Source organism: Bos indicus, chromosome 5, assembly GCF_029378745.1.
Source record: "Bos indicus isolate NIAB-ARS_2022 breed Sahiwal x Tharparkar chromosome 5, NIAB-ARS_B.indTharparkar_mat_pri_1.0, whole genome shotgun sequence".
In the NCBI taxonomy this organism is placed as follows: Eukaryota; Metazoa; Chordata; class Mammalia; order Artiodactyla; family Bovidae; genus Bos; species Bos indicus.
This window is the reverse complement of record NC_091764.1, coordinates 76,407,214-76,433,481: the sequence shown is the minus strand read 5'-3', so window position 1 is coordinate 76,433,481 and position 26,268 is coordinate 76,407,214. Positions and strand designations below refer to the sequence as shown.

The 26,268-nt window shown below is 37.4% G+C and overlaps 1 protein-coding gene across 1 annotated transcript in view; it reads right to left on the bottom strand.

Moving 5' to 3' along the window:
* Nucleotides 1–26,268, bottom strand: part of SYT10 (synaptotagmin 10) — a 116,518-nt gene that overhangs the window by 47,922 nt on the left and 42,328 nt on the right. Inside the window, exon 3 of the mRNA XM_070789803.1 lies at nucleotides 12,059–12,626. Within this exon, the coding sequence (XP_070645904.1) occupies nucleotides 12,059–12,626 (568 nt within the window). The remainder of the gene's footprint in view (nucleotides 1–12,058; nucleotides 12,627–26,268) is intronic.

Genomic DNA, 26,268 nt, shown 5'->3' with positions numbered 1-26,268 from the left:
TTCCCTAAACTCAGGAACAAGAAAAGGGTGCCCACACTTACCACTACTATTCAACATAGTTTTGGAAGTTTTAGCCACAGCAATCAGAACAGAAAAAGAAATAAAAAGAATGCAAATTGGAAAAGAAGAAATAAAACTCTCACTGTTTGCAGGTGACATGATCCTCTACATAGAAAACCCTGAAGACTCCACCAGGAAATTACGAGAGCTAATCGATGAATATAGTAAAGTTGCAGGATATAAAATCAACACACAGAAATCCCTTGCATTCCTATACACTAATAATGAGAAAATAGAGAAATTAAGGAAACCATTCCATTCACATTTGCGATGAAAATAATAAAATACTTAGGAATATATCTACCTAAAGAAACAAAAGACCTATATATAGAAAACCATAAAACACTGGTGAAAGAAATCAAAGAGGACACAAATAGATGCAGAAATATACCATGTTTTTGGATCGGAAGAATCAATATAGTGAAAATGAGTATACTACCCAAAGTAATCTATAGATTCAATGCAATCCTTATCAAGCTACTAATGGTATTTTTCACAGAACTAGAACAAATAATTTCACAATTTGTACGGAAATACAAAAAACCTCAAATAGCCAAAGGTATCTTGAGAAAGAAGAATGGAACTGGAGGAGTCAACCTGCTTGACTTCAGGCTGTACTACAAAGCCACAGTCATCAAGATAGTAAGGTACTGGCACAAAGACAGAAATGTAGATCAATGGAACAAAATAGAAAGCCCAGAGACAAATCCACGCACCTATGGACACCTTATCTTTGACAAAGGAGGCAAGAATATACAATGGAGAAAAGACAATCTTTTTAACAAGTGGTGCTGGGAAAACTGGTCAACCACTTGTAAAAGAATGAAACTAGAACACTTTCTAACACCATACACAAAAATAAACTCAAAATGGATTAAAGATCTAAATGTAGACCAGAAACTATAAAATTCCTAGAGGAGAACATAGGCAAAACACTCTCTGACATAAATCACAGCAGGATCCTCTATGACCCACCTCCCAGAATATTGGAAATAAAAGCAAAAATAAACAAATGGGACCTAATTAAACTTAAAAGCTTCTGCACAGCAAAGGAAACTATTAGCAAGGTGAAAAGACAGCCTTCAGAATGGGAGAAAATAATAGCAAATGAAACAACTGACAAAGAATTAATCTCAAAAATATACAAGCAACTCCTAATGGGCCAAAGAACTAAACAGACATATCTCCAAAGAAGACATACAGATGGCTAACAAACACATGAAAAGATGCTCAACATCACTAATTATTACAGAAATGCAAATCAAAACCACAATGAGGTACCATTTCATGCCAGTCAGAATGGCTGCGATCCAAAAGTCTACAAGCAATAAATGCTGGAGAGGGTGTGGAGAAAAGGGAACCCTCTTACACTGTTGGTGGGAATGCAAATTAGTACAGCCACTATGGAGTTACAAAACTGGAAATAGAACTGCCATATGACCCAGCAATCCCACTGCTGGGCATACACACCGAGGAAACCAGAATTGAAAGAGACACGTGTACCCCAATGTTCATCACAGCATTGTTTATAATAGCCAGGACATGGAAGCAACCTGGATGTCCATCAGCAGATGAATAGATAAGAAAGCTGTGGTACATATGTACAATGGAGTATTACTCAGCCATTAAAAAGAATACATTTGAATCAGTTCTAATGAGGTGGATGAAACTGGAGCCTATTATAGAGTAAAGTAAGCCAGAAAGAAAAACACTAACACATATATATATGGAATTTAGAAAGATGGTAACGATAACCCTGTATGCGATACAGCAAAAGAGACACTGATGTATAGAACAGTATTTTGGACTCTGTGGGAGAGGGCGAGGGTGGGATGATTTGGGAGAATGGCATTGAAACTTGTATATTATCATATGTGAAATGAATCGCCAGCCCAGGTTCGATGCATGATACAGGATGCTTGGGGCTGGTGCACTGGAATGACCCAGAGGGATGGTATGGGGAGGGAGGTGGGAGGTGGGTTCAGGATGGGGAACACATGTGGCAGATTCATGTCAATGTATAGCAAAACCAATACAATATTGTAAAGGAATTAGCCTCCAATTAAAATAAATAAATTTATATTTAAAAAATAAATTAAAAAACAAAAAAATAAAGACAAATATATGCTATTACTTGTATGTGGAATCTAAAAAATAATACAAACAAAATTATTTACAAAACAGAAACAGTCAAAACATAATAGACTTTTGATAGACTATTAAAGATAATAGATTGAAACATGTTATATCTGTAAGCCAGGTCAATGTGGTTACACACATACATACATCCTTCCCTCCTTGAGGTTCCTGAGTGTCTAGAACATAGGTGGTGCTCAAAAAATATTATTTCAATAGCAGCATAAATAAATAAATGTGCAAATGAAGTGGTTCTGTTTATAAGAAGGAAAGCCTTTCCTTATATATTTATACTTTCAGTGGTTTCTTGAGTGTTCATAAGAAAACTACATTTACATATTCAAAATACATTAGTTTTTATGATATTGGACTTTTTGAAAAAGTTAATTAAAATTTGAATAATTAGTTTAAATGTAAAATGATCTCTGTTCGTTTCCAAGGCAAACCATTCAATATCACAGTAATCCAAATCTATGCCCCAACCAGTAATGCTGAAGAAGATGACATTGAACAGTTCTATGAAGACCTAGGAGACCTTCTAGAATTAACACCCAAAATAGGTGTCCTATTCATTTTATGGGACTGGAATGCAAAAGTAGGAAGTCAAGAGATACCTGGAGTAACAGGTAAATTTGGCCTTGGAGTACAAAATGAAGCAGGGAAAAGTCTAACAGAGTTTTGTCAAGAGAACGCATTGGTCATAGCAAACACCCTCTTCCAGAAACACAAGACACAATTATGCACATGGACATCACCAGATGGTCGATACCGAAATTAGATTGTTTTCTTTGCAGCTGAAGATGGAGAAGCTCTATGCTGCTGCTGCTGCTGCTGCTGCTGCTAAGTCGCTTCAGTCGTGTCCGACTCTGTGCGACCCCATAGACGGCAGCCCACCAGGCTCCCCCGTCCCTGGGATTCTCCAGGCAAAAACACTGGAGTGGGTTGCCATTTCCTTCTCCAATGCATGAAAGTGAAACGTGAAAGTGAAGTCGCTCAGTCGTGTCCAACTCTTAGCAACCCCATGGACTGCAGCCTACCAGGCTCCTCCATCCATGGGATTTTCCAGGCAAGAGTACTGGAGTTGGGTGCCATTGCCTTCTCCAAGAAGCTCTACAGAGTCAGCGAAAAGAAGACTGGGAACTGACTGTGGATCAGATCATGAATTCCTTATTGCCAAATTCAGACTGAAATTGAAGAAAGTATGGAAAACCACTAGAACATTCAGGTATGATCTAAATCAAATCCCCCATGATTATACAGTGGAAGTGACAAATAGATTCAAAGGATTAGATCTTATAGACAGAGTACTTGAAGAACTATGGACACAGGTTCATGGCATTGTACAGGAAGTAGTGATCAAGACCATCCTCAAGAAAAAGAAATGCAAAAAGGCAAAATGGTTGTCTGAGGAGGCCTTACAAATAGCTGAGAAAAGAAGAGAAGCTAAAGGCAAAGGAGAAAAAGAAAGATATACCTATTTGAATGCAGAGTTCCAAAGAATAGCAAGGAGAGATGAGAAAGTCTTCCTCAGTGATCAGGGCAAAGAAATAGAGGAAAACAATAGAATGGGAAAGACTAGAGGTCTCTTCAAGAAAATTAGTGATACCAAGGGAACATCTCATGCAAAGATGGGCACAATAAGAGACAGAGATGGTATGGACCTCACAGAAGCAGAAGACATTAAGAGGAGGTGGCAAGAATACACAGAAGAACTATAGAAAAAGATCTTCACGACCCAGGTAACCATGATGGTGTGATCACTCACCTAGAGCCAGACATCCCAGAATGCGAAGTCAAGAGGGTCTTAGCATCACTATGAACAGAGCTAGTGGAGGTGATGGAATTCCAGTTGAGATATTTCAAATCCTAAAAGATGATTCTGTTAATGTGTTCTACTCACATTGTAATATATTACTTTATTTACATTTTACATTTCAGTAGTTCAGTTCAGTTCAGTAATATGCCAGCAAATTTAGAAAACTCAGCAGTGGTCACAGGACTGGGAAAGGTAAGTTTTCATTCCAATTCCAAAGAAAGGCAATGCCAAAGAATGTTCAAACTACCGCACAATTGTACTCATCTCACATGCTAGCAAAGTAATGCTCAAAATTCTCCAAGCCAGGCTTCAACAGTACGTGAACCGTGAACTTCCAGATGTTCAAGCTGGATTTAAAAAGGCAGAGGAACCAGAGATCAAATTGTCAACATCCACTGAATTATCAAAACAGCAAGTGAGTTCCAGAAAAACATCTACTGCTTATTGACTACACCAAAGCTTTTGACTGTGTGGATCACAACAAACTGGAAAATTCTGAAAGAGATGGGAATACCAAACCACCTTACCTCCATCCTGAGAAATCTGTATGTAGTTCAAGAAGCAATAGTTAGAACTGGATATGGAACAACAGACTGGTTCCAAATTGGGAAAGGAGTAGTCAAGGCTGTGTATTGCCACCCTACTTATTTAAGTTAAATGCAGAGTATATAATGCAAAATGCCAGACTGGATGAAGCACAAACTGGAATCAAGATTTCTGGGAGAAATATCAATAACCTCAAATACACAGATGATATCACCCTTATGGAAGAAAGTGAAGAACTAAAGAGCCTTTTAATGAAAGTGAAGGCAGGTGGAGAAGGGGATGACAGAGGTTGAGATGGTTGGATGGCATCACCAAAATGAGTTTGAGCAAACTCTGGGTGTTAGTGATGGACAGGGAAGCCAGGTGTGCAGTAGTCCATGGGGTCACAAAGAGTCAGATACGACTGAGTGACTGAACTGAACTACTGAAACATAAAATGTATATAAAGTAATATATTACAAATTATTCCTTTTCCATATTCATTGAGTTTCTACCATTTTTGCCAATAGGTAATTGGCTCAGAGGTTAAAGCGTCTGCCTGTGTCTGTCTGTGTCTGCCTGCAATGCGGGAGACCTGAGTTCGATTCCTGGGTTGGGAAGATCCCCTGGAAAAAGAATGGAAACCCACTCCAGTATTCTTGCCTGGAGAATCCCATGGACAGAGGAGCCTGGTGGGCTTCAGTCACCGGGGTCGCAAAGAGTCAGACACGACTGAACAACTTCACTAGTTACTATTATTGGGCTTCTTAGGTGTTTCTAGTTATAAAGAACCCAGTTGCCAATGCAAGAGATGTAAGAGAGAGATGCAGGTTCCATCCCTGAGTCAGAAAGATCCCCTGGAGGAAGGCATGGCAACCCACCCCAGTATTTTTTCCTGGAGAATCTCATGGACAGAGGACTCTGATGTGCTACAGTCCACCGGGTCACAAAGAGTCCAACACGACTGGGCAGCTAAGCACATTGCCTGCATGCATGTTAAGTTGATTCAGTTGTTTCTGACTCTTTGCGACCTTATGGACTATAGCCCACCAGGATCCTCTGTCCATAAGATTCTCCAGGAAAGAATACTGGAGTGGGTTATCATGCACTCCTCCAGAGGATCTTCCCAACCTGGGGATTGAACCCAGATCTTCCGCACTGCCTTCTCTGCTGTCTGAGCCACCGGGGAAGCCCAAGCATACTGGAGTGGGTAACCTGTCCCTTCTCCAGGGGATCTTCCTGACCCAGGAATCCAACTAGGGCCTCCTGCATTACAGGCAGATTCTTCATCAGTTGAGCTATGAAGGACACATGCAATCAGATCAGATCAGTTGCTCAGTCGTGTCTGACTCTTTCGACCCCATGAATCGCAGCACGCCAGGCCTCCCTGTCCATCACCAATTCCCGGAGTTCACTCAGACTCACGTCCATCGAGTCAGTGATGCCATCCAGCCATCTCATCCTCTGTCGTCCCCTTCTCCTCCTGCTAGTACTAAAATTTTATGTCTCCTTATAAAGACCTTTATTGCATATATAACTCAATGCGAATATATATTTTTCTTTCCCATTTTAGAAGTAGAGGTATAGTATATACACTGTCCTTCAATGTGATTTTTTTCCTACATTGGAGATATTTCTATGTTAGGTGAAGTGCTAATTGGCTTACCATATTTTTAACATGCAATGAGACGAGCTCTAAAGTGATAACTAATTTTTTGCACAAAATAAAGATACAACTTTACTGTTTTCTTAGTCATTCAACCTGAAATTTAAAAAAAAACCCTACACACCGAGGAAACCAGAATTGAAAGAGACACGTGTACCCCAGTGTTCATTGCAGCACTGTTTATAATAGCCAGGACATGGAAGCAACCTAGATATCCACCAGCAGATGAATGGATAAGAAAGCTGTGGTACATATACACAATGGAGTATTACTCAGCCATTAAAAAGAATACGTTTGAATCAGTTCTAATGAGGTGGATGAAACTGGAGCCTATTATACAGAGTGAAATAAGTCAGAAAGAAAAACACCAATACAGTATACTAACACATACATACGGAATTTAGAAAGATGGTAACGATAACCCTCTATGTGAGAGAGCAAAAGAGACATAGATGTATAAAACAGTCTTTTGGACTTTGTGGGAGAGGGCGAGGGTGGGATGATTTGGGAGAATGGCATTGAAATATGTATAATATCATATAAGAAACGAATCGCCAGTCCAGGTTCAATGCATGATACAGGATGCTTGGGGCTGGTGCACTGGAATGACCCAGAGGGATGGTATGGGGAGGGAGGAGGGAGGGGTTCAGGATGGGGAACACATGTACACTCGTGGCAGATTCGTGTTGATGTATGGCAAAACCAATACAATGTTGTAAAGTAATTTTCCTCCAATTAAAATAAAGCAATTTAAATTTTAAAAACCTGCTAATTCCTGATAAAAATGTTAATCCTACTTGTATAGAAATAATTAGTAATACATTTATACCTGATATGTGTCTCTTTTTTCAACCTGATAGGATGAACAATAAATTTAAAATATTAATATTTCTGGCTTATTTCACATATGAATTTGTGCTACACACTCAATAATTTTTAAATTTTTTTGTCTACAGAAAGTAGTTAATGGCAACAAATATAACCAAACATATCAATAAAGTACTTCATCGCATTGTTTTTTCCCCCTCTGGGAGGTTTGTACTAACATACATTCTTTTACTGACCTTATATGAAAATATGCTAAGTTAATTATTCAACAAGTGTTTAGTGAGGGCATATGACTACATTACTATTTCATTCCTTTCTCCTTCTTTCTAGAAAACTCTATAGTTTCTGTGTGAATTTTTTAAAATTAAAGATGTGTGAGTAGGAAAAGACAATTTCTTAAGCAAATTTCAATTCGTTCTTTTTTTCATTTTTATTAATCTGAGGATATAAAAATGCTTAATAATTTCTCAAAAGCTGAAGAGAATTTTTAATTAAATACTACATTAACCTAAAAGATGATACTAGTGCATACTGAGAACTTTGGTTCCGTATTCAAGAAACTTGAGTTTCATCACTATCTTCACAACAAAAAAGTCATAAGTAGTATCTAGAACAGTGCATGGCTCGGTGTTCCAGTTAAAGGGAAACGTCATTTGACTAGAATAATTTAATAATACACATTATTATTCTCATACTTCCTTTTATATCCAGAATACTGAAACGAAAATATCTATAGCCATGGCAGACAAAATAAAGGCATCCTTAAAGATGGCTGCATCCTAATTACAAGACCTGAGTATGCTACCTACATGGCAAAAAAGGACTTTGCAGATATGATTAAGATTATAAACCTTGGGATGGGAAGCTTATCCTTGATTGCTCACATGGGCTCAATCAACACAAAGGAATTCCTGTGACTGCTAAAATCTGGAAAAGGCAAGAAATGCATCACCCCTAGAGCCTCTAGAAAGGAGCAGAGTCCTGCCAACACCTTGATCAGTCCAATAAGACCTATGTTGGACTTCTAACCTACAGAAGTATGACGTGATAAATTTGTGTTAAGACACTATATTTGTGGTAGGTTTTACAAGAGAAATAAAAAAGTAATACCTGAATCATATGGGAGAAGTAAAAATAAAACTGAGGAGTTCATTTATGTTCACCAAAAAACAGTTTATGTTCTATAAACAGTCAAAAATTGAAGCTTCCATGAGGAATTCTTACTATGTTTTTAAGGACCAATTATGGAACATATAAATAACATATAAATGTTAAAAAGAAAATCCACTATCAGTCACCTATAAAATTATGCTAATTTTTATACTTCATTTAGGAGTTACCTACCTCTGATCCCAAATATATGAATAGAATGTATGTCAAACAATTTTTTATGGTAACATTTTTCACATTCCTAGTACTCAGAGTATGTCAAACACAGAGTAGGTAATCAGCAAATAGTTGCTGAATAAATAAAAGAAGGAATAAGATTGGAGAATCAAGAGAAATAACCCAGCAATTAATTGTTATCTGCATTTTATAATTCTAGAATATGTCATATGTTTAAAACAGTAAAAACTCCCTCTTCACCATTGTTATTCCTGTAGGAATATAAGTAATAAGGTAAAAAATTATATGAAATCAAAAAGTTCCAATGTTCCTTTGAAATATAATCTAGTTTGTTCCTTAATAGAGAATCACAGTGGAGACGATGAAATAAAAACCCAAAAGCTAAAATGTTTTGATGACGTAATGCAATAAACTGACAATATAAAATTTTATTTAATTTATCTGTATAATTTATAATGGAAATGTGTTGACCTCAAATACTAGTGTGCTACAAAAGGAGCTATTTCAAATTTAACAGTTTTCTTATTTTTTAAATAACTTCTGTCTCTGTCTAAAACTTCAACTTTTTAAGTTTATAATTTGTGGTAAAACTTTTATAAAAGATGTTAAATACATAAAGACAGCCTGGCAGTAAAAAACTAAATACCTTCATTTAATAATAAATGAAAAAAATTAGCAATCTAACCTCCTAGGAGACCAGTTCACTAATTCTGGTTCTCCAGTTCTATTCTGGACAAATATTCTTGAATATAAAAGAAATTTCTGTAAAAAGAATGCAACAATTTTTAGTATAAACAAATTTATGCCTAATTTAAATGTTCAACAATAAAAGACTCACTGGGGAAAATGGATCATATCTTGAACATCATGTACTAAAACAAACATCATCTGAAAAAAAGCATGGAAAAGTTTAAATTTATATTGACTTTAATTACTTACAAACATTTATAGAAAAACAAATAGCAATATGCCAAGTTTTTACATATTAATTCATGGCATTATAGGCTATTTAATTGCATATTTTTATTCTATTTTTCAAATTTTTATATTAAATTATTTTATAATCATAAAAATCATTTTACAATGAAAAAGACAAGTTCTAATGTAAACAATTCCAGTTTAGTTATTTCAAATCCTAAAAGATGATGCTGTGAAAGTGCTCACTCAATATGCCAACAAATTTGGAAAACTCAGCAGTGACCACAGGAATGGAAAAGGTCAGTTTTCATTCCAATCCCTAAGAAAGGCAATGCCAAAGAACACACAAACTACCATACAATTGCACTCATCTCACATACTAGTAAAATAATGCTCAAAATTTTTCAAGCCAGGCTTCGACAATACATGAACTGTGAACTTCCAGATGTTCAAGCTGGTTTTAGAAAAGGCAGAGAAACCAGAGATCAAATTGCCAACATCCACTGGATCATGGAAAAGCAAGAGAGTTCCAGAAAAACATTTCTGTTTTACTGACTATGCCAAAGCCTTTGACTGTGTGGATCCCAATAAACTGTGGAAAATTCTGAAAGAGATGGGAATACCAGACCACCTGACCTGCCTCCAAGAAATCTGTATGCAGGTCAGGAAGCAACAGTTGGACGTGGAACAACAGACTGGTTCCAAATAGGAAAAGGAGTACATCAAGGCTGTATATTGTCACCCTGCTTATTTAACTTATATGCAGAATACATAATGAGAAATGCTAGGCTGGATGAAGCACAAGCTGGAATCAAGATTGCCAGAAGAAATATCAATAACCTCAGATAAGCAGATGACACCACCCTTATGGCAGAAAGTGAAGAAGAACTAAAAAGCCTCTTGATGAAAGTGAAAGAGGAGAGTGAAAAAGTTTACTTAAAGCTCAACATTCAGCTTTAGCATCATTCCTTCCAAAGAAATCTCCTTTAGAATGGATTGGTTGGATCTCCTGAAACTCCAGTACTTTGGCCACCTCATGTGAAGAGTTGACTCATTGGAAAAGACTCTGATGCTGGGAGGGATTGTGGGCAGGAAGAGAAGGGGACAACAGAGGATGAGATGGCTGGATGGCATCACTGACTCAATGGACATGAGTCTGAGTGAACTCCGGGAGATGGTGATGGACAGGGAGGCCTGGCGTGCTGCAATTCATGGGGTCGCAAAGAGTTGGACATGACTGAGTGACTGAACTGAACTGAACTGATAGCTATTCAGGATTCCTTGCAATTACATATGAACTTTAGGATTAGCTTGTCTTTCATTTGGATTTTCATAAGGATTGCATCTAACTTGTAAATTGTCATGTTAAAATATTAAACTTTCTAATTTATGAAATAGAATGGCTTTTCATTTATTTAGATCTTAATTCCTGTTAGAAATATCTTATAGTTTTCAGTGTACATGTCTTTAGTAAAATTTAATCTTATGTATTTTTATGCTATTTTAAATAAAATTTTGTTCCTAAAAAAAAAAAAACTCAACATTCAGAAAACTAAGATCATGGCATTCAGTCCCATCACCTCATGGCAAATAGATGGGGAAACAGTGGAAACAGTGGCTGACTTTATTATTTTGGGCTCCCAAATCACTGCAGATGGTGATTTCTGCCATTAAATTAAAAGACACTTACTCCTTGGAAGGAAAGTTATGACAACCTAGACAGCATATTAAAAAACAGAGACATTACTTTGTCAGCAAAGGTCCATCTAGTCAAGGCTATGGTTTTTCCAGTGGTCGTGTATGGATGTGAGAGTTGGACTGTGAAGAAAGCTGAGCACCAAAGAATTGATGCTTTTGAACTGTGGTGTTGGAGAAAACTCTTGAGAGTCCCTTGGACTGCAAGGACATCCAACCAGTCCATCCTAAAGGAGATCAGTCCTGGGTGTTCATTGGAAGGACTGATGTTGAAGCTGAAACTCCAATACTTTGGCCACCAGATGCAAAGAGCTGACTCATTTGAGAAGACCCTGATGCTGGGAAAGACTGAGGGCAGGAGGAGAAAGGAACAACAGAGGATGAGATGGTTGGATGGCATCACCAACTCAATGGACATGAATTTGGGTAATCTCCGGGATTTGGTGATGGACAGGGAGGCCTGGGGTGCTGCAGTCCATGGGGTTGCAAAGAGTCAGACACAAGTGAGTGACTGAACTGAACTGAACTGAATGTAAACAATCACTTCCTCATTATTTGCCATTTCAAATGGTATAATTTTACAAATTCCACAAAAGCTTCTGAAGGAGTGGGCTGCTTTAAGCTCAATCAAGGCCTTTCCAAATGGCATCAAAGTACATTTTAGGTTAAATCTGAGGAATGAAATAGTCTTAAAAAATTAAAATCAATAATAACTATTTGGAAATTGACTGTAGAGAATAAGTTAAAGATAAATATTTTACAAGTGAAAGGCCTACTACTTTTGGCAAATTATAAGAACTGTCCAGTATGGTGAAGTAATGAACTTCCTCAAAACAAGAAGTGTAGAAACAAAGGTTAGACATTAAAAGAAAAGATTTTTTATGTACACAGTAACTAATATTACCTAGTGTTAAGTGCCTGAATTATGTATGTACATACGTAATTCATACACTGCAGGTATTTAGGATAAAATTTCCCTAAATTTTTAAACTAATCTGGGTAAAAATTAGTTTTATATATCACTGCAGGTCAAATAAAAGGAATACATTGGTGTTATTATAACTTACTGTGGTAGCACAATGAATATCTTTCCATACTGTGGCTTCTCTGGAGAGATCAGAGGCTTCAAACAAATTATCAAAAATCACTTCCCCAATCATGTCATGTCTAGAAAATCTGTCAAAATCATACACACTGAAATGTAATTTTCTGTTGCTTAGTTGATCATATGCTACAGGAAACTGAAAAGTTTCATCAAACAGAGGATTTAAAGTCTTTCTGTGCACACGAGTCTGAAATTTCTTTTTCCTATCTGGAAGAAGATACATCTTCACATAAGGATCAGAAGTTCCGATGAAGTCTTTAGCAGGGAGATCTAAGGCTTTGATAATTTTCACCACTAGAAGTTCATTTTCATAGTCATACTGGAGGGTGAAATTAAGCTTTCCACAGGTTTTGACATCTTCTTTCCTGTTGTCCTCAGAGTCCACTGATTTCTGTTTGTAGAGCTCTGGTTTTATTCTCCCAATGCTGGTTGTTGTTTCTCCTCTTTGTAAAATGGGTTCTGTGCCCATGCCAAAATCAACACTGGAAACCTGCATTTGCCTTGGTAGGTGTCTTCTGAAGGAATTGTGTCTGTATACATATATATATATACACACAAAAAATCATTTAAGCAGATTGTTTTGATAATAATGTTACATAAAGTGGCATAAAAACTCTTCCTCACACCCATGATAATGAAGTAATCTATCGACAGCAATAAATAGATGGACACACACACACACACATATACACACAGTACTTTTGAAAAACCAGGGATGAAGTATTCAAAGAAAAAATCTCCTAAAATTATAGAAACACCTAAAACACACAAATGCACAATTTACAAGTTCTTGGTATTTTTACTTACCATCATAAGCACAATTACAAAGAAAGAGGATTACCAAAAAAGTTCAATATTACACAAAATGTTATAAATGTTATCAATTACCTGCATGCATCAAGATTTAAACATTATGCAAACAAATCATTCAGATGACTGGTTTCTTTTCATCTAGATATTTTGGTCCTATGAATTTCCATTTTAGTGTCAATATTAAAGACATACGTCCACATGCTCTTACACTGTGTTATTTCTAATATTTAACCAAATTAATTTTTACTTTTCAAAATATATATAATTATGACAGCCAAAATGAGGACATTTTACTTTTTTCAACATAGAGTGGCTTCAGAAACTCTTAAGGATTGAAAGATTGCAGAATTTTAGAATTTGGGGTTAAATAATAGTTCTTAAAATTCAAACTGAATTTCATATACTCAGTTACTGTTTATCTCATCAACATTTCCAAAACATTATATATATATACATATATATATATATATATATATATATATATATATCAGCTTACTAATCGTCACCTAACTGTGACTTGCATTAAGATCTGATTCTTTTATACTTTCTGCATGATTTCTAGCATGAGCCATGTCAACTTATGTATTTCCTTAAGGTCTAGTTCCAGGTTTTCTGTTCTTTTTTCAGTCACTGCATTAGACTAATAATCAGTTCCTGAGCTATAATTACTATCTTAAATCTGATGATTCCCAGAGTTTCCTGAGATATAGATATATCTCATATAGACAAAAATTTAGTTCCATATCTCTTTGTCTTCAAGAGGGATTTCTAAACAAATGTCCTAATTTTGCCCCAAAGTCAAGCAAATTCATTATTTTCTCTATTTTGCTTTCAAATCTGTTATCTCTTCTATAATCTCTTATAACAGGTCTAACAGTTTTCTCAATCACTTATGCTTGGAATCCTGCAGTATGCTTTGAGTCATCTTTTCTTTAATTCATGGGCTTTGCTCAACTTTCTAAGTCCTGTTGATCTGCTGCTTTGAGACAGCTCATATAATTGCCCATTCTGCTTCATTTCCATTGCTATTCAGTCCAGATTCTCATCACCTCATACTTTGCTTTCTACAGTAGCCTTCAGTTTGGCTTTCCTTCTTTCAGCTCTCTCTTACACTCAATAGCTCTCCAGCGCTTATATCAAAATCCTTTACTCATGTCATTATATCTTTTTCCAGTTGATCATAATTTAAAAAATATTTCTATACAAAAACAAACTAGGACTACTTTATCTCGATGAGGGAATTTGCTCCTAATTAAACTATACTGAATTCAAAACTAAAATAATTCAATATTTTAGTTTCAGTATTTGAGTATAAATATAAAAGTCTTTACTGACTGACTTCAAGCTTGAAGTGATCTGCTTCCTCAGACTGATCCCATTTTAATGTGTTGAATACGCTGTAAAATGCATTTTAATCTTGACTCTATTCCTGATATATAAGATCAGGGGCTTAAATTAGGGTCACAAATCATCAGGAAATAATAAGAATTTTAAAAGGAATACAGGTAGTATATATTGCTGTGAATTATTAAATAGATCTAGTATATCCCACTTTATACATTCAACATTCTTAAGAGACTTGGAATACTTAACTAAACAATCTAATGTTTCTGCCAAACTCACTTTCACTTATGCAGCAATTTAATTTTTTTTTGCAAGCAAAAAACCCCACAAAAATTTTTTTCTTATTGGTTGACCCATGATTTCACCTCCCTATGCTTTTCAATAAAATTTAATCTTCTGTCCTCCCCCTGCTGCTGCTAAGTCACTTCAGTCATGTCTGACTCTGTGCAACACCATAGACGGCAGCCCACCAGGCTCCCCTGTCCCTGGGATTCTCCAGGCAATAACACTGGAGTGGGTTGCCATTTCCTTCTCCAATGCATGAAAGTGAAAAGTAAAAGTGAAGTCGCTCAGTCATGTCCGACCCTCAGCGACCCCATGGACTGTAGCCTTCCAGGCTCCTCCATCCATGGGATTTTCCAGACAAGAGTACTGGAGTGGGGTGCCATTGCCTTCTCCGTCTATCCTCCCCCTAAAAAATCAGTAATTTATTTCTTATGTCACTGACTATAACTGTGCAGCTGTAAGCCCCTTCTAACAAGAATCAAAAAGTAGTAAGATTTTCATTCTAGTAAGCCAGTACCCTAATTATAGAGTAAATAGTGCCTGTTCTAAGTCAGAGTTTAGCTAGTCAGCTAGGAGAAGCTTTAATTATTACAATGTTAAAGTACTGTCATGACAACACAGATCTTCTTTACCTTATTGCATTTTTTTTTTCTCCTTTGGAATGACAGTGGTAAGTGGCTATTTAGTCTCACACAAATATCCAACCAATTAAAGTACAGGCCATTAGACTGCTACAGACCCCACTCTTAACCTTCAAACCTAGGAAGACACCACATATATACTCCTCCTGATGGAGAAGGAAAAGTTCTATCCACCTTACCTGGAACATCCGAGGGTAGCTACTAATTATAGTCAATATTACATAATGTCACAGGAACAAATGTATTAATACAGCAATTTTAAAATATTATTTTACCAACAGTTCTTTTCTTTCAAACAAAATCAGAGACCAGAAGTTGAATACAAATGGACAGAATCTCTTAGGGTGACATGTGAGTAGAGTCCTGGAATCACACTGGAAACCATGCCAATATTTCCCACTATCCAAGCAAAAGCACTTGAATAGGATTACACTGGGATGAGATTTTTAAAATGCTGCACTTGAAATCAGACAGTAGTTTGGTCCCAGCCTTCCTATGAAGTGAGCAACTTTGGACAAGTCACTTCACATTTTGAGCTTTATTTTCTTCATCCATGCTGCCATGCTGCTGCTCAGTTGCTTCAGTCATGTCCGGTTCTTTGAGAACCTATGGGCTGTCACCCACCAGGATCCTCTGTCCATGGGGTTCTCCAGGCAAGTATACTGGTGTAGGTTGCCATTTCCTCTCCAGGGAATCCCGACCCAGGTATCAAACCCATGTCTCTTACAATGTATTGTTCTTCATCCTGCTCACAGCGCCAGTTGTCTTGCTGTATCTCACTGTGCATACTGTTCGCTGAAACCACAGTAAGCAAGGTGAGAGCTAAGAGACTGGAAGAAAATGTGAGGAGTCTAGGAACTTCAGACCTGTTTATTCTCTCCTGGCTGGTGCAGCAGCCATAGAAGACACAACATAACTGCACACCACCCTTCTTTCTTGTCTTCTATTACCACTTTCACATCAATCCCCCTGAATACACCACTCCAGGCTCTAAAAAGTTCAAGTCAACAGATCATATCCACAACATTGTAAAGTAATTAGCCTCCAATTAAAATAAATAAATTTAAATTAAAAATAAAAAATAAAATAAATTTATATTAAAAAAAAAAACCAGATCATATTCCCATTAACACTTATTGTGAGTACTTTCAGTTCAGTCACTCAGTCGTGTCCAACTTTTTGTGACCCCATGGACTGTAGCACACCAGGCTTCCCTGTCCATCACCAACACCTGGAGCTTGCTCAAATTCATGTCCATTGAGTTGATGATGCCATCTAACTATCTCATTCTCTGTCACCTCCATATCCTCCTGCTGTCAATATTTCCCACCATCAGAGTCTTTTCCAGTGAGTCAGGTCTTTGATTCAGGTGGCTGAAGTGTTGGAGCTGCAGCTTCAGCATCAGTCCTCCAAGGAAATATTCTGAGTTGATTTCCTTTAGGATTGACTGGTTTGATCTCCTTGCTATTCAAGGAACTCAAGAATCTTCTCCAGCACCACAATTTGAAAGCATTAATTCTTCAGTGCTCAGCCTTTTTTGGTCCAACTTTCATACCTGTACATGACTATTAGAAAAACCATAGCTTTGACAATTGGGACTTTGTCAGCAAAGAGATGTCTCTGCTTTTTTTTTTTTTTTTTTAATTTTATTTTATTTTTAAACTTTACATAATTGTATTAGTTTTGCCAAATATCAAAATGAATATGCCACAGGCATACATGTGTTCCCCATCCTGAACCCTCCTCCCTCCTCCCTCCCCATACCATCCCTCTGGGTCGTCCCAGTGCACTAGCCCCAAGCATCCAGTATCGTGTATCAAACCTGGACTGGCAACTCGTTTCTTACATGATAATATGCTGTCTAGGTTTGTCATAGCTTTTCTTCCAAGGAGCAAACATCTTTGAATTTTATTACTGAAGTCACTATCCGCAGAGATTTTGGAGCCCAAGAAAATAAAGTATGTCACTGTTTCCATGTTTTGCCCATTTGTTTGCCATGAAGTGATGGGACTAGATGCCATGATCTTAGTTTTCTAAATGTTTTAAGTTTTAAGTCAGCATTTTTGCTCTCCTCTTTCACTTTCATTGAGGCCCTTTAGTTCCATTTAGCTTTCTGCCATTATGGTGGTGTCATCTACATATCTGAGGTTATTGATATTTCTCCCAAAAACCCTAATTCCAGCCTGGCATTTCACATCAGGTACTCTGTGTATCCGTTAAATAAGTAGGGTGACAATATACAACCTTGATGCACTCCTGTCACAATTGTCAACCAGTCCATTGTACCATGTCTGGTTCTAACTGTTGCTTCCTGGCCTGCATACAAGTTGCTCAGGAGGTAGGTAAGTGGTCTTTTATTCTCATTTCTTTAAGAATTTTCCACAGTCTGTTGTGATCCACACAGTGAAAGGCTTTATTGTAGTCAGTGAAGGAGAAGTAGATGTTTTCCTGGAATTTGCTTGCTTTTTCTATGATCCAGTGGATGTTGGCAATTTGATCTTTGGTCCCTTTGCCTTTTCTAAATCCACCTTGAGCATGTGGAACTTCTCAGTTTACATACTGTTGAAGACTCAGTTCAGTTAAGTCACTCAGTATTGTCCGACCCTTTGCGACCCCATGAGCTGCAGCACGCCAGGCCTCCCTGTCCATCACCAACTCCAGGAGTCCACCCAAACCCATGTCCATTGAGTCAGTGATGCTAACCAACCATCTCATCCTCTGTTGTCCCCTTCTCCTCCTGCCCTCAACCCTTCCCAGCATCAGGGTCTTTTCTAGTGAGTCAGCTTTTCACACCAAGTGGCCAAAGTATTGGAGTTTCAGCTTCAACATCAGTCTTTCCAATGAACACCCAGGACTGATCTCCTTCAGAATGGACTGGTTGGAACTCCTTGCAGTCCAAGGGACTCTCAATAGTCTTCTCCAACACCACAGTTCAAAAGCATCAATTCTTCAGTGTTCAGCTTTCTTTATAGTCCAACTCTCACATCCATACACGACCACTGGAAAAACCATAGCCTTGAATAGATGGACCTTTGTTGGCAAAGTAATATCTCTGTTTTTCAATATGCTATCTAGGTTGGTCATAACTTTCCTTCCAAGGAGTAAGTGTCTTTTAATTTCATGGCTGCAATCACCATCTGCAGTGATTCTGGAGCCCAGAAAAAATAAAGCCAGTCACTGTTTCCACTGTTTCCCTATCTACTTGCCATGAAGTGATGGGACTGGATGTCATGATGTTAGTTTTCTGAATTTTGAGCTTTAAGCCAACTTTTTCACTCTCCTCTTTCACTTTCATCAAGAGGTTCTTTAGTTTTTCTCTTTCTGCCATGAGGGTGGTGTCATCTGCATATCTGAGGTTATTGATATTTTTCCCAGCAATCTTGATTCCAGTTTGTGCTTCCTAAAGCCCAGCATTTCTCATTATGTACTCTGCATATAAATTAAATAAGCAGGGTGACAATATACAGACTTGACCTACTCCTTTCCCGATTTGGAACCAGTCTGTTGTTCCATGTCCAGTTCTAACTGTTGTTTCCTGACCTGCATACAGATTTCTCAGGACACAGGTCAGATGGTCTGGTAATCCCATCTCTTTCAGAATTTTCCACAGTTTATTGTGATCCACACAGTCAAAGGCTTTGGCTTAGTCAATAAAGCAGAAACAGATGTTTTTCTGGAACTCTCTTGCTTTTTCCATGATCCAGTGGATGTTGGCAATTTGATCTCTGGTTCCTCTGGATCACAACAAACTGTGGAAGATTCTTCAAGTGATGGGAATAGCAGGCCACCTTACTGCCCTCCTGAGAAATCTGCATGCAGGTCAAGAAGCAACATTTGGAATCAGACATGGAGCAACAGACTGGTTCCAAATAGGGAAAGGAGTACATCAAAGTTGCATATTGTCACCCTCATTATTTAACTTATATGCAGAGTGCATCATGCAAAATGCCAGACTGGATGAAGCACAAGCTGGAATCAAGATTTCTGGGAGAAATATAAATAACCTCAGATACACAGATGACACCACCCTTATGGCAGAAAGTGAAGAACTAAAGAGCTTCTTGATGAAAGCGAAAGAGGAGAGTGAAAAAGTTGACTTAAAACTCAACATTCAGAGAACTAAGATCATGACATCTGGTCCCATCACTTCATGGCAAAGATGGGAAAACAATGGAAACAGTGTCAGACTTTATTTTCTTTGGCTCCAAAATAACTGCAAATGGTGACTGCAGCCATGAGATTAAAAGACAGTTGCTCTTCAGAAGAAAAGCTACAACCAGCCTGGATAGTATATTTAAAAATGCAGACATTACTTTGCTGACAAAGGTCCATATAGTCAAAGCTATGGTTTTTCCAGTAGTCATGTATGGATGTGAGAATTGGACTATAAAGAAAACTGAGCGCCGAAGAATTGATGCTTTTGAACTGTGGTGTTGGAGAAGACTCTTGAGAGTCCCTTGGACTGCATGGAGATCCAAACAGTCAAGCCTAAAGGAAATAAGTCCTGAATATTTATTGGAAGGACTGATGCTGAAGCTGAAACTCCAATACTTTGGCCATCTTATGTGAAGAATTGACTCTTTGGAAAAGATCCTGATGCTGGGAAAGATTGAGGGCAGGAGGAGAAGGGGATGACAGAGGATGAGATGGTTGCATGGCATCACCGACTGGATGGACATGTGTTTGAGTGAGGTCTGGGAGTTGGTGATAGACCAGGAAGTCTGGAGTGCTGCAGTCCATGGGGTCACAGAATCGGACACAAGTGAGCAACTGAACGGAACTGAATACACACACATACACAGAGATGCACATACCGTTGTTGGTGTTGTTTAGTTGCTAAGTCATGTCTGATTCTTTTGCAACCCCATGGACTGTAGCCAACAGGCTCCTCTGTCCATGGGAGTTTCCAGGCAAGAATGCAAGAAGACTGGAGTGGGTTGCCATTTCCTATTCCACAGTATGTTCCTGACCAAGGGATCAAACTCAAGTCTCCAGCATTGGAAGGTGGATTCTTTACCCCTGAGCCATTAGGGAAGCCCTGCTCTGTAAATATTGTTGAATAAATAAGTTAAAATTTTCCCTGAAAACTTTAGCTATATGACTAACAATCCAATAATAATAAAAGCTGTTTGGAGAGAAAAACTGTTTTTCTTTCAATTATGTGATATAATGGTTAAAATTAACTTGAGTAACTTATCTTTATTCTGTTCAAGGAAATTTGTTCTTTAATAGAAATTAATAAGATGAATTATGGTATTCAGAAAATACTTGTCCCTGACCTTTTATCATGTTAAAAAATGTTTATAAATCAAAACAAGAGATGATAAGCAATTGCTTTTGATGTATCATATATTTAAAGGAATGCATATGAAGTAATTAGGTTGGGAAATTTTTCTTGGTAGTTTTTTATCTACAAATAAAGTTCTGAAAACATAATATTTTATATTAAAAGAATGAAGCAATATAAAAGCCTAAATTTAAAAAAATCTTACAATAACATCTTATCACAATAATAAAACCAAGAATATTTTGTTTGGTATTGCTACATCCCCTATAAGGTCTTTTGACCTTATAATTATGTATTTTAGCTTTAACTTTCTATGCTAAACATGTCACTTAGGCTGTCCCTTAATTTTTTTTTTTTTTTTTGGTTCTTCTTTTATTTAAAACACTCCATGTTTTCTTTTCACATTTTATTCCTCTTTAATCTGTGATGATCCAGATATCATGAAATTTCCTATCAAATCTCTTGGATACTTGATTTACTCTTTTTTTTTTTTTTAATTTTTTATTCCTTTATTTCTCATGTGTTCCCCATCCTGAACCCTCCTCCCTCCTCCCTCCCCATACCATCCCTCTGGGTCGTCCCAGTGCACCAGCCCCAAGCATCCAGCATCGTGCATTGAACCTGGACTGGCATCTCGTTTCATACATGACATTTCACATGTTATCATGAGCCTCTCTTCTAGTGAGCTCAGCTAGGATTTGAAGGAAAGTGTTAAAATCCTTCAAATGAATTTACCTACCACTCTGGGGCCCTCCTTCTGTACCTTCACATCTCCTTGAGCATACTGCAAAGAGTGTATTGAAATATCCTATCTTCAGATTTATCTACCATTCCCCAACACTTCCACTAGTATTCTTTATAATAGCAGAAAATAAGTTTTATTAATCTTTTTATGAATTTCATAATAATCACAAGCTGGGATTCAGGAAATATCTGTTGGAGTTCATATCAAATGATTACTAAAAGATCTTATGACTAATAAAAGTCAACTTCCCAAGAATTATTTGTACTATGAAGAAGTGGGCCTAACCAATTTATGTGCTGCACTGTGCTTAGTCACTCAGTCACATCCAACTCTTTGCAACCCCACTGACTGTAGCCCTCCAGGCTCCTCTGTCCATAGCAACTCTCCAGGTAAGAATACTGGAATGGGTTGCCATGCCTTCCTCCAGGGGATCTTCCCAACCCAGGGACTGAACCCAGGTCTCCCACATTGCAGGCAGATTCTTTACCATCTGAGCCACCAGGGAAGCCCAAGAATCCTGGAGTGGGTAGCCTCTCCCTTCTCTAGAAGATCTTCCTGACCCAGGAATTGAACAGGAGTCTCCTGCATTACAATCAGATTCTTTACCAGCTGAGCTACTAGGGAAGCCCTAACCAATTTATAATTGGTGCTTATAAAGAGGAGATAATATTTATCAGTATCATTAAACAAAATCTCCTAGTTTTTATACCTTATAAGGTTTTATCTCTGACCTTGGTTCGAAGAGCCACTCCATTTCAAAAGTTAGATTATATACCAAAAGCATATGTTTCCTAAAGGAGATTATTTAACCACCTCAAGCATCTGTACAGTATATTTCATGAATTGTTATTTCAAGGAACTAGATATGCCTTATTTACCTTATATGCAGAGTACATTATGCAAAATACTGGGCTGGAAGAATCACAAGCTGGAATCAAGACTGCCAGGAGAAATATCAATAACCTCAGATATGCATATGACACCACCCTAATGGCAGAAAGCAAAGAGGAACTAAAGAATCTCTTGTTGAAGGTGAAAGAGAAGAGTGAAAAAACTGGCTTAAAACTCAACACTCAAAAAACAAAGATCATGGTATCCATTCCCATTGTGTGTGCATGAAAAGTTGCTTCAGTTGTGTCTGACTCTTTGCGACCCTCTTTGCAGCCCACCTGGCTCTTGGGTCCATGGGCTTCTCCAGGAAAGAATACTGGAGTGGGTTGCCATTTAGTTTTCCAGGGGATCTTCCTAACACAGGGACTGAACCCGGGTCTCCTTCATTGCAGGTGGATTCTTTACCACTGAGCATGGCAAATAGATGGGGGAAAATTGGAAACAATGACAGACTTTATTTTATTTGGCTCCAAAATCACTGCAGATGGTGACTGCACCCATGAAGTTCAAAGATGCTTGTTCCTTTGAAGAAAAGCTTTGACAAACCTAGACTGCAAATTTAAAAGTAGAGACATCACTTTGTCGACAAAGGTTTGTATAGTCAAAGCCATGGTTTTTCCAGGAGTCATGTATGGGTATCAGAGTTAGACCATAAAGGAGGCTGAGCACCAAAGAATTGATGCTTTAGAATTATGGTGCTGGAGAAGACTCTTTAGAGTCGTTTGAACACCAAGGATATCAAACCAGTCAATTCTAAAGTAAACCCACCTTGAATTTTCATTGGAAGGACTGATGCTGAAACTGAAGCTTCCTCCAATACTTTGACACCTGACGCCAAAGAGCTGACTTATTGGAAAAGACTCTGATGCTGGGAAATATTGAGGGCAGGAGGAGAAGAGGGTGACAGACAATGAAATAGTTGGATGGCATCATCATTTCAATGGACATGAGTTTGAGTAAACTCTGTGAGATAGTGAAGGACAGGGAAGTCTGATGTGCTGCAGTCCATGGAGTCACAAAGAGTTGAGCACACTGAGTGAGTGAACAACAACAGATCTGAGGTTCTCCTATTGTTCTGGTCATGATATCCTAGCAGTTAAATATCTTCTAAATTCTTCATTTGCGTAACATCTTGTTTCCCACTCTGTTCAGTATCTTGGAATGAAAATTGCAACTTTTGCTATCTTTTGAGAAGGATTTAATTTTTAAAAAATCTCTTAAAGAAAACTATACAATTCAGTTTTATATATAATTAAAATATTTTTGCATAATTTATTTCTGAGTGTTCTTTCTAACTTTATTTGTGATGACTTTAAGAATTACTTTTCTATGAAACCATGGCTAATGTAAATCCATCAGCACATATAAGTCAATTATTTCTTTAATTATTTTCAGTAGGTACTTAGAATCCTAAAAGTGATCAACCAACATAATTTCTCATCCTCAACAAATTATTTTGCCACTTACAATTCACCTCATTTCACAATAGCAATGAATGCATAGAAAATTGTTCCTTATACTCATCCTAGGGAGTTGACTTAGGATTAACCATCATTATTATCTCACCAGCTGATGATGTCTTTAAAGGAGGAAAGTGGAGATATAATCAATCAAAATCAGTCACTTGATGCTTTTTATGCACTTACCCAGTGATGGAAATTGGGGCTCCCCTGGTGACACAGATGGTAAAGATCCACCTGCAATGCAGGAGTCCTGGGTTCAATCACCGGGTTGGGAAAATCCTCTGGAGAAGGGAATGGGTACCCATTCCAGTATACTTTCCTGAAGAACTCCACGGACAGAGGAGCCTGGCGGGCTATAGTCCATGCGGTCACAAAGAGTCAGACATGACTGAGCAACTAACACTCTCAGTGTCTTTCAATGATGGAAAAAAAGAGCACATTAAAGTAGGTTATATACACACTGGTTCTCTGAGAAGTTATCCTATTAGGTATGGCAATCAGCTAGAGCTCAACATTAAGACAATAAACAATTGCTAGACTGTAGATATGACTTTAAAGGACAATAACTGATAATTGGATAGGAAAAGATTTATTTCCTTAAAGATCTGATAGTGAATAAAACAGTTTGTCATTCTAGACAAAGGAAATGAGCACAGAAGAACAAAGTTGAAATCTACAGGAAGATGATAAAAAGACCAAGGACCTTTCTAACTGGTAACCATGAAAGACCCATTTGGATAGATAAGATGAAGTCATCAAATTCATTTACTGATTTTTTAAATCCAACAAATATATCCTGAATTCCTACAGTGCTTTGTCTAGGTTTCAAGAGCAATGCAGAAGTGAAATCAGCAGATTTTCTGCCTAAGAAGGCAGGGCTATATGTTTGGGGCAATATGGACCTAAAACATTATAATGGCAGCTTGGCATCATCAGACACATACATCAAACATCAAAAGTTTGAATGTCAAGCTTTTAGTCTAGGATTTGACTAGACTTGGAATGACAGAAGTGTCACTTAATACTTTTTATGAAATCTTAGATTCTTCCTTTATAACTTTTCTCAGTTTTCATTCGGTTGTTTGCAACTTCCTGATTTTTATCATGCCTGAACTAATATATTACTTTCAAAATAGATGTCTTTTTCTACAGCCTGCCCTCAAACTGTTGTCAAATTAAGTTCACTAAAACACAGCTCTTTAACCAAGAGATTCTTCTGACACAAATATTTTTGACAGGACAGACCTTGAACATTTTGTCTATGATTTCAAGGCCTTCTCAGACTTTAATTCCAACTGACTTTATCTTCAATTATCCCTCAACTGACCTCTATTTTCTGATCAAGGTAACTTACCTGATGTTTTCATAGCAAGATTTCCTATTCTGTATCTTTCCATATAAAATGTTTCCATCTGGAATTCATACCCTCTTCGAATTGCCATTTATGTGAATTTCTAGTTTCCTTTGGCCTCAGATCCATGCCTCAGCTGGCAATGATTTTTCTATTCTCTTAAGTCCACATTTTCTACCACACAGTATGTACTTGTAATTTTGAATACTGTAATTTCTTATGTTTCTTATCTTTCTGCATTATGTTGTGGATGTTTTTCTCAGTTCCCTAGAGTTGCAGATCAGATACAGTATGCAGAATACCCTGACCATACTTAAAAGTTATATCTACTGAATATATCTACTAAGTAAGACTACTGGATGAATGAAAAAGCAATCAAGATAGATGCTAGAATAATGTTAATAGTAAGAAATACACAGACGTCTGTTGGGCTGCCAGGAGGCTGATGGGGTCAAATGTCCAAATATTTGAAAAGGAAGATGAGAACTTGAGAAATGTGATAGTTTCTAGCATGCTGTTAACTATTTAGGATGTCACTTAAAAATAGAGACAACTAAAAGTTGAGAGACTATGATGCTTGTCATCTATTGTCTAAGCCAAATAAAAGGGAGTCCTGATACCAGACTAGAGCTGGGATATCCTAATAAGGGGAGGGAACCAAGCATTAAAGTTAAATTACTGTGTGGGTTGGTGGGGTAGGGTTCCTGATATTGCTAGACTTCAATGAAAAGTTAGCATTTGAGCAGAATAATCCAATTTATAATAATGTGCCCTCAAGCTCTCTGTATAATAAACATCAATTTCCCCTTCCTCTCTATATAAAGGTAATTAGTATGATGAAGTAATTAACATATATGGGGAGTTTTGAGAAATAGAATAATCAAGTTTTCTGCAAGAAATTCATCCCAAGGTCAAACAGATTAAAATCGTGACTAGCTATTCATGATAACCACATGAGCAGAATGAGCAGGAAGATGCCCTCATTCTCCAACCTCCAAGCTACCTGTCCTCAGTGGACTTTGTAACCATCTTTTTTCCTGTTATTTTTATTTTGTAATAGGGTAGAGCTGATTAACAATATCATGATAGTTTCAGGTTAATAGTGAAGGGACTCAGCCATACATATACATGTATCCATTCTCCCCCAAACTCCTTTCCTGTCCAAGCTGTTACATAACACTGAACAGAGTTCCATGTGCTATACAGCAGGTCCTTGTTTGTAACATCTGATTGTGAAAAAACCATATCTTCTTGGCTTTAACTCTAAAAATGTGTTACATCAATCTGGATAAACGTGAGTTCTAATTTTCACCAGCTTCATTTCTTTAGGAAATTTTAAGAACCTCTCTGGA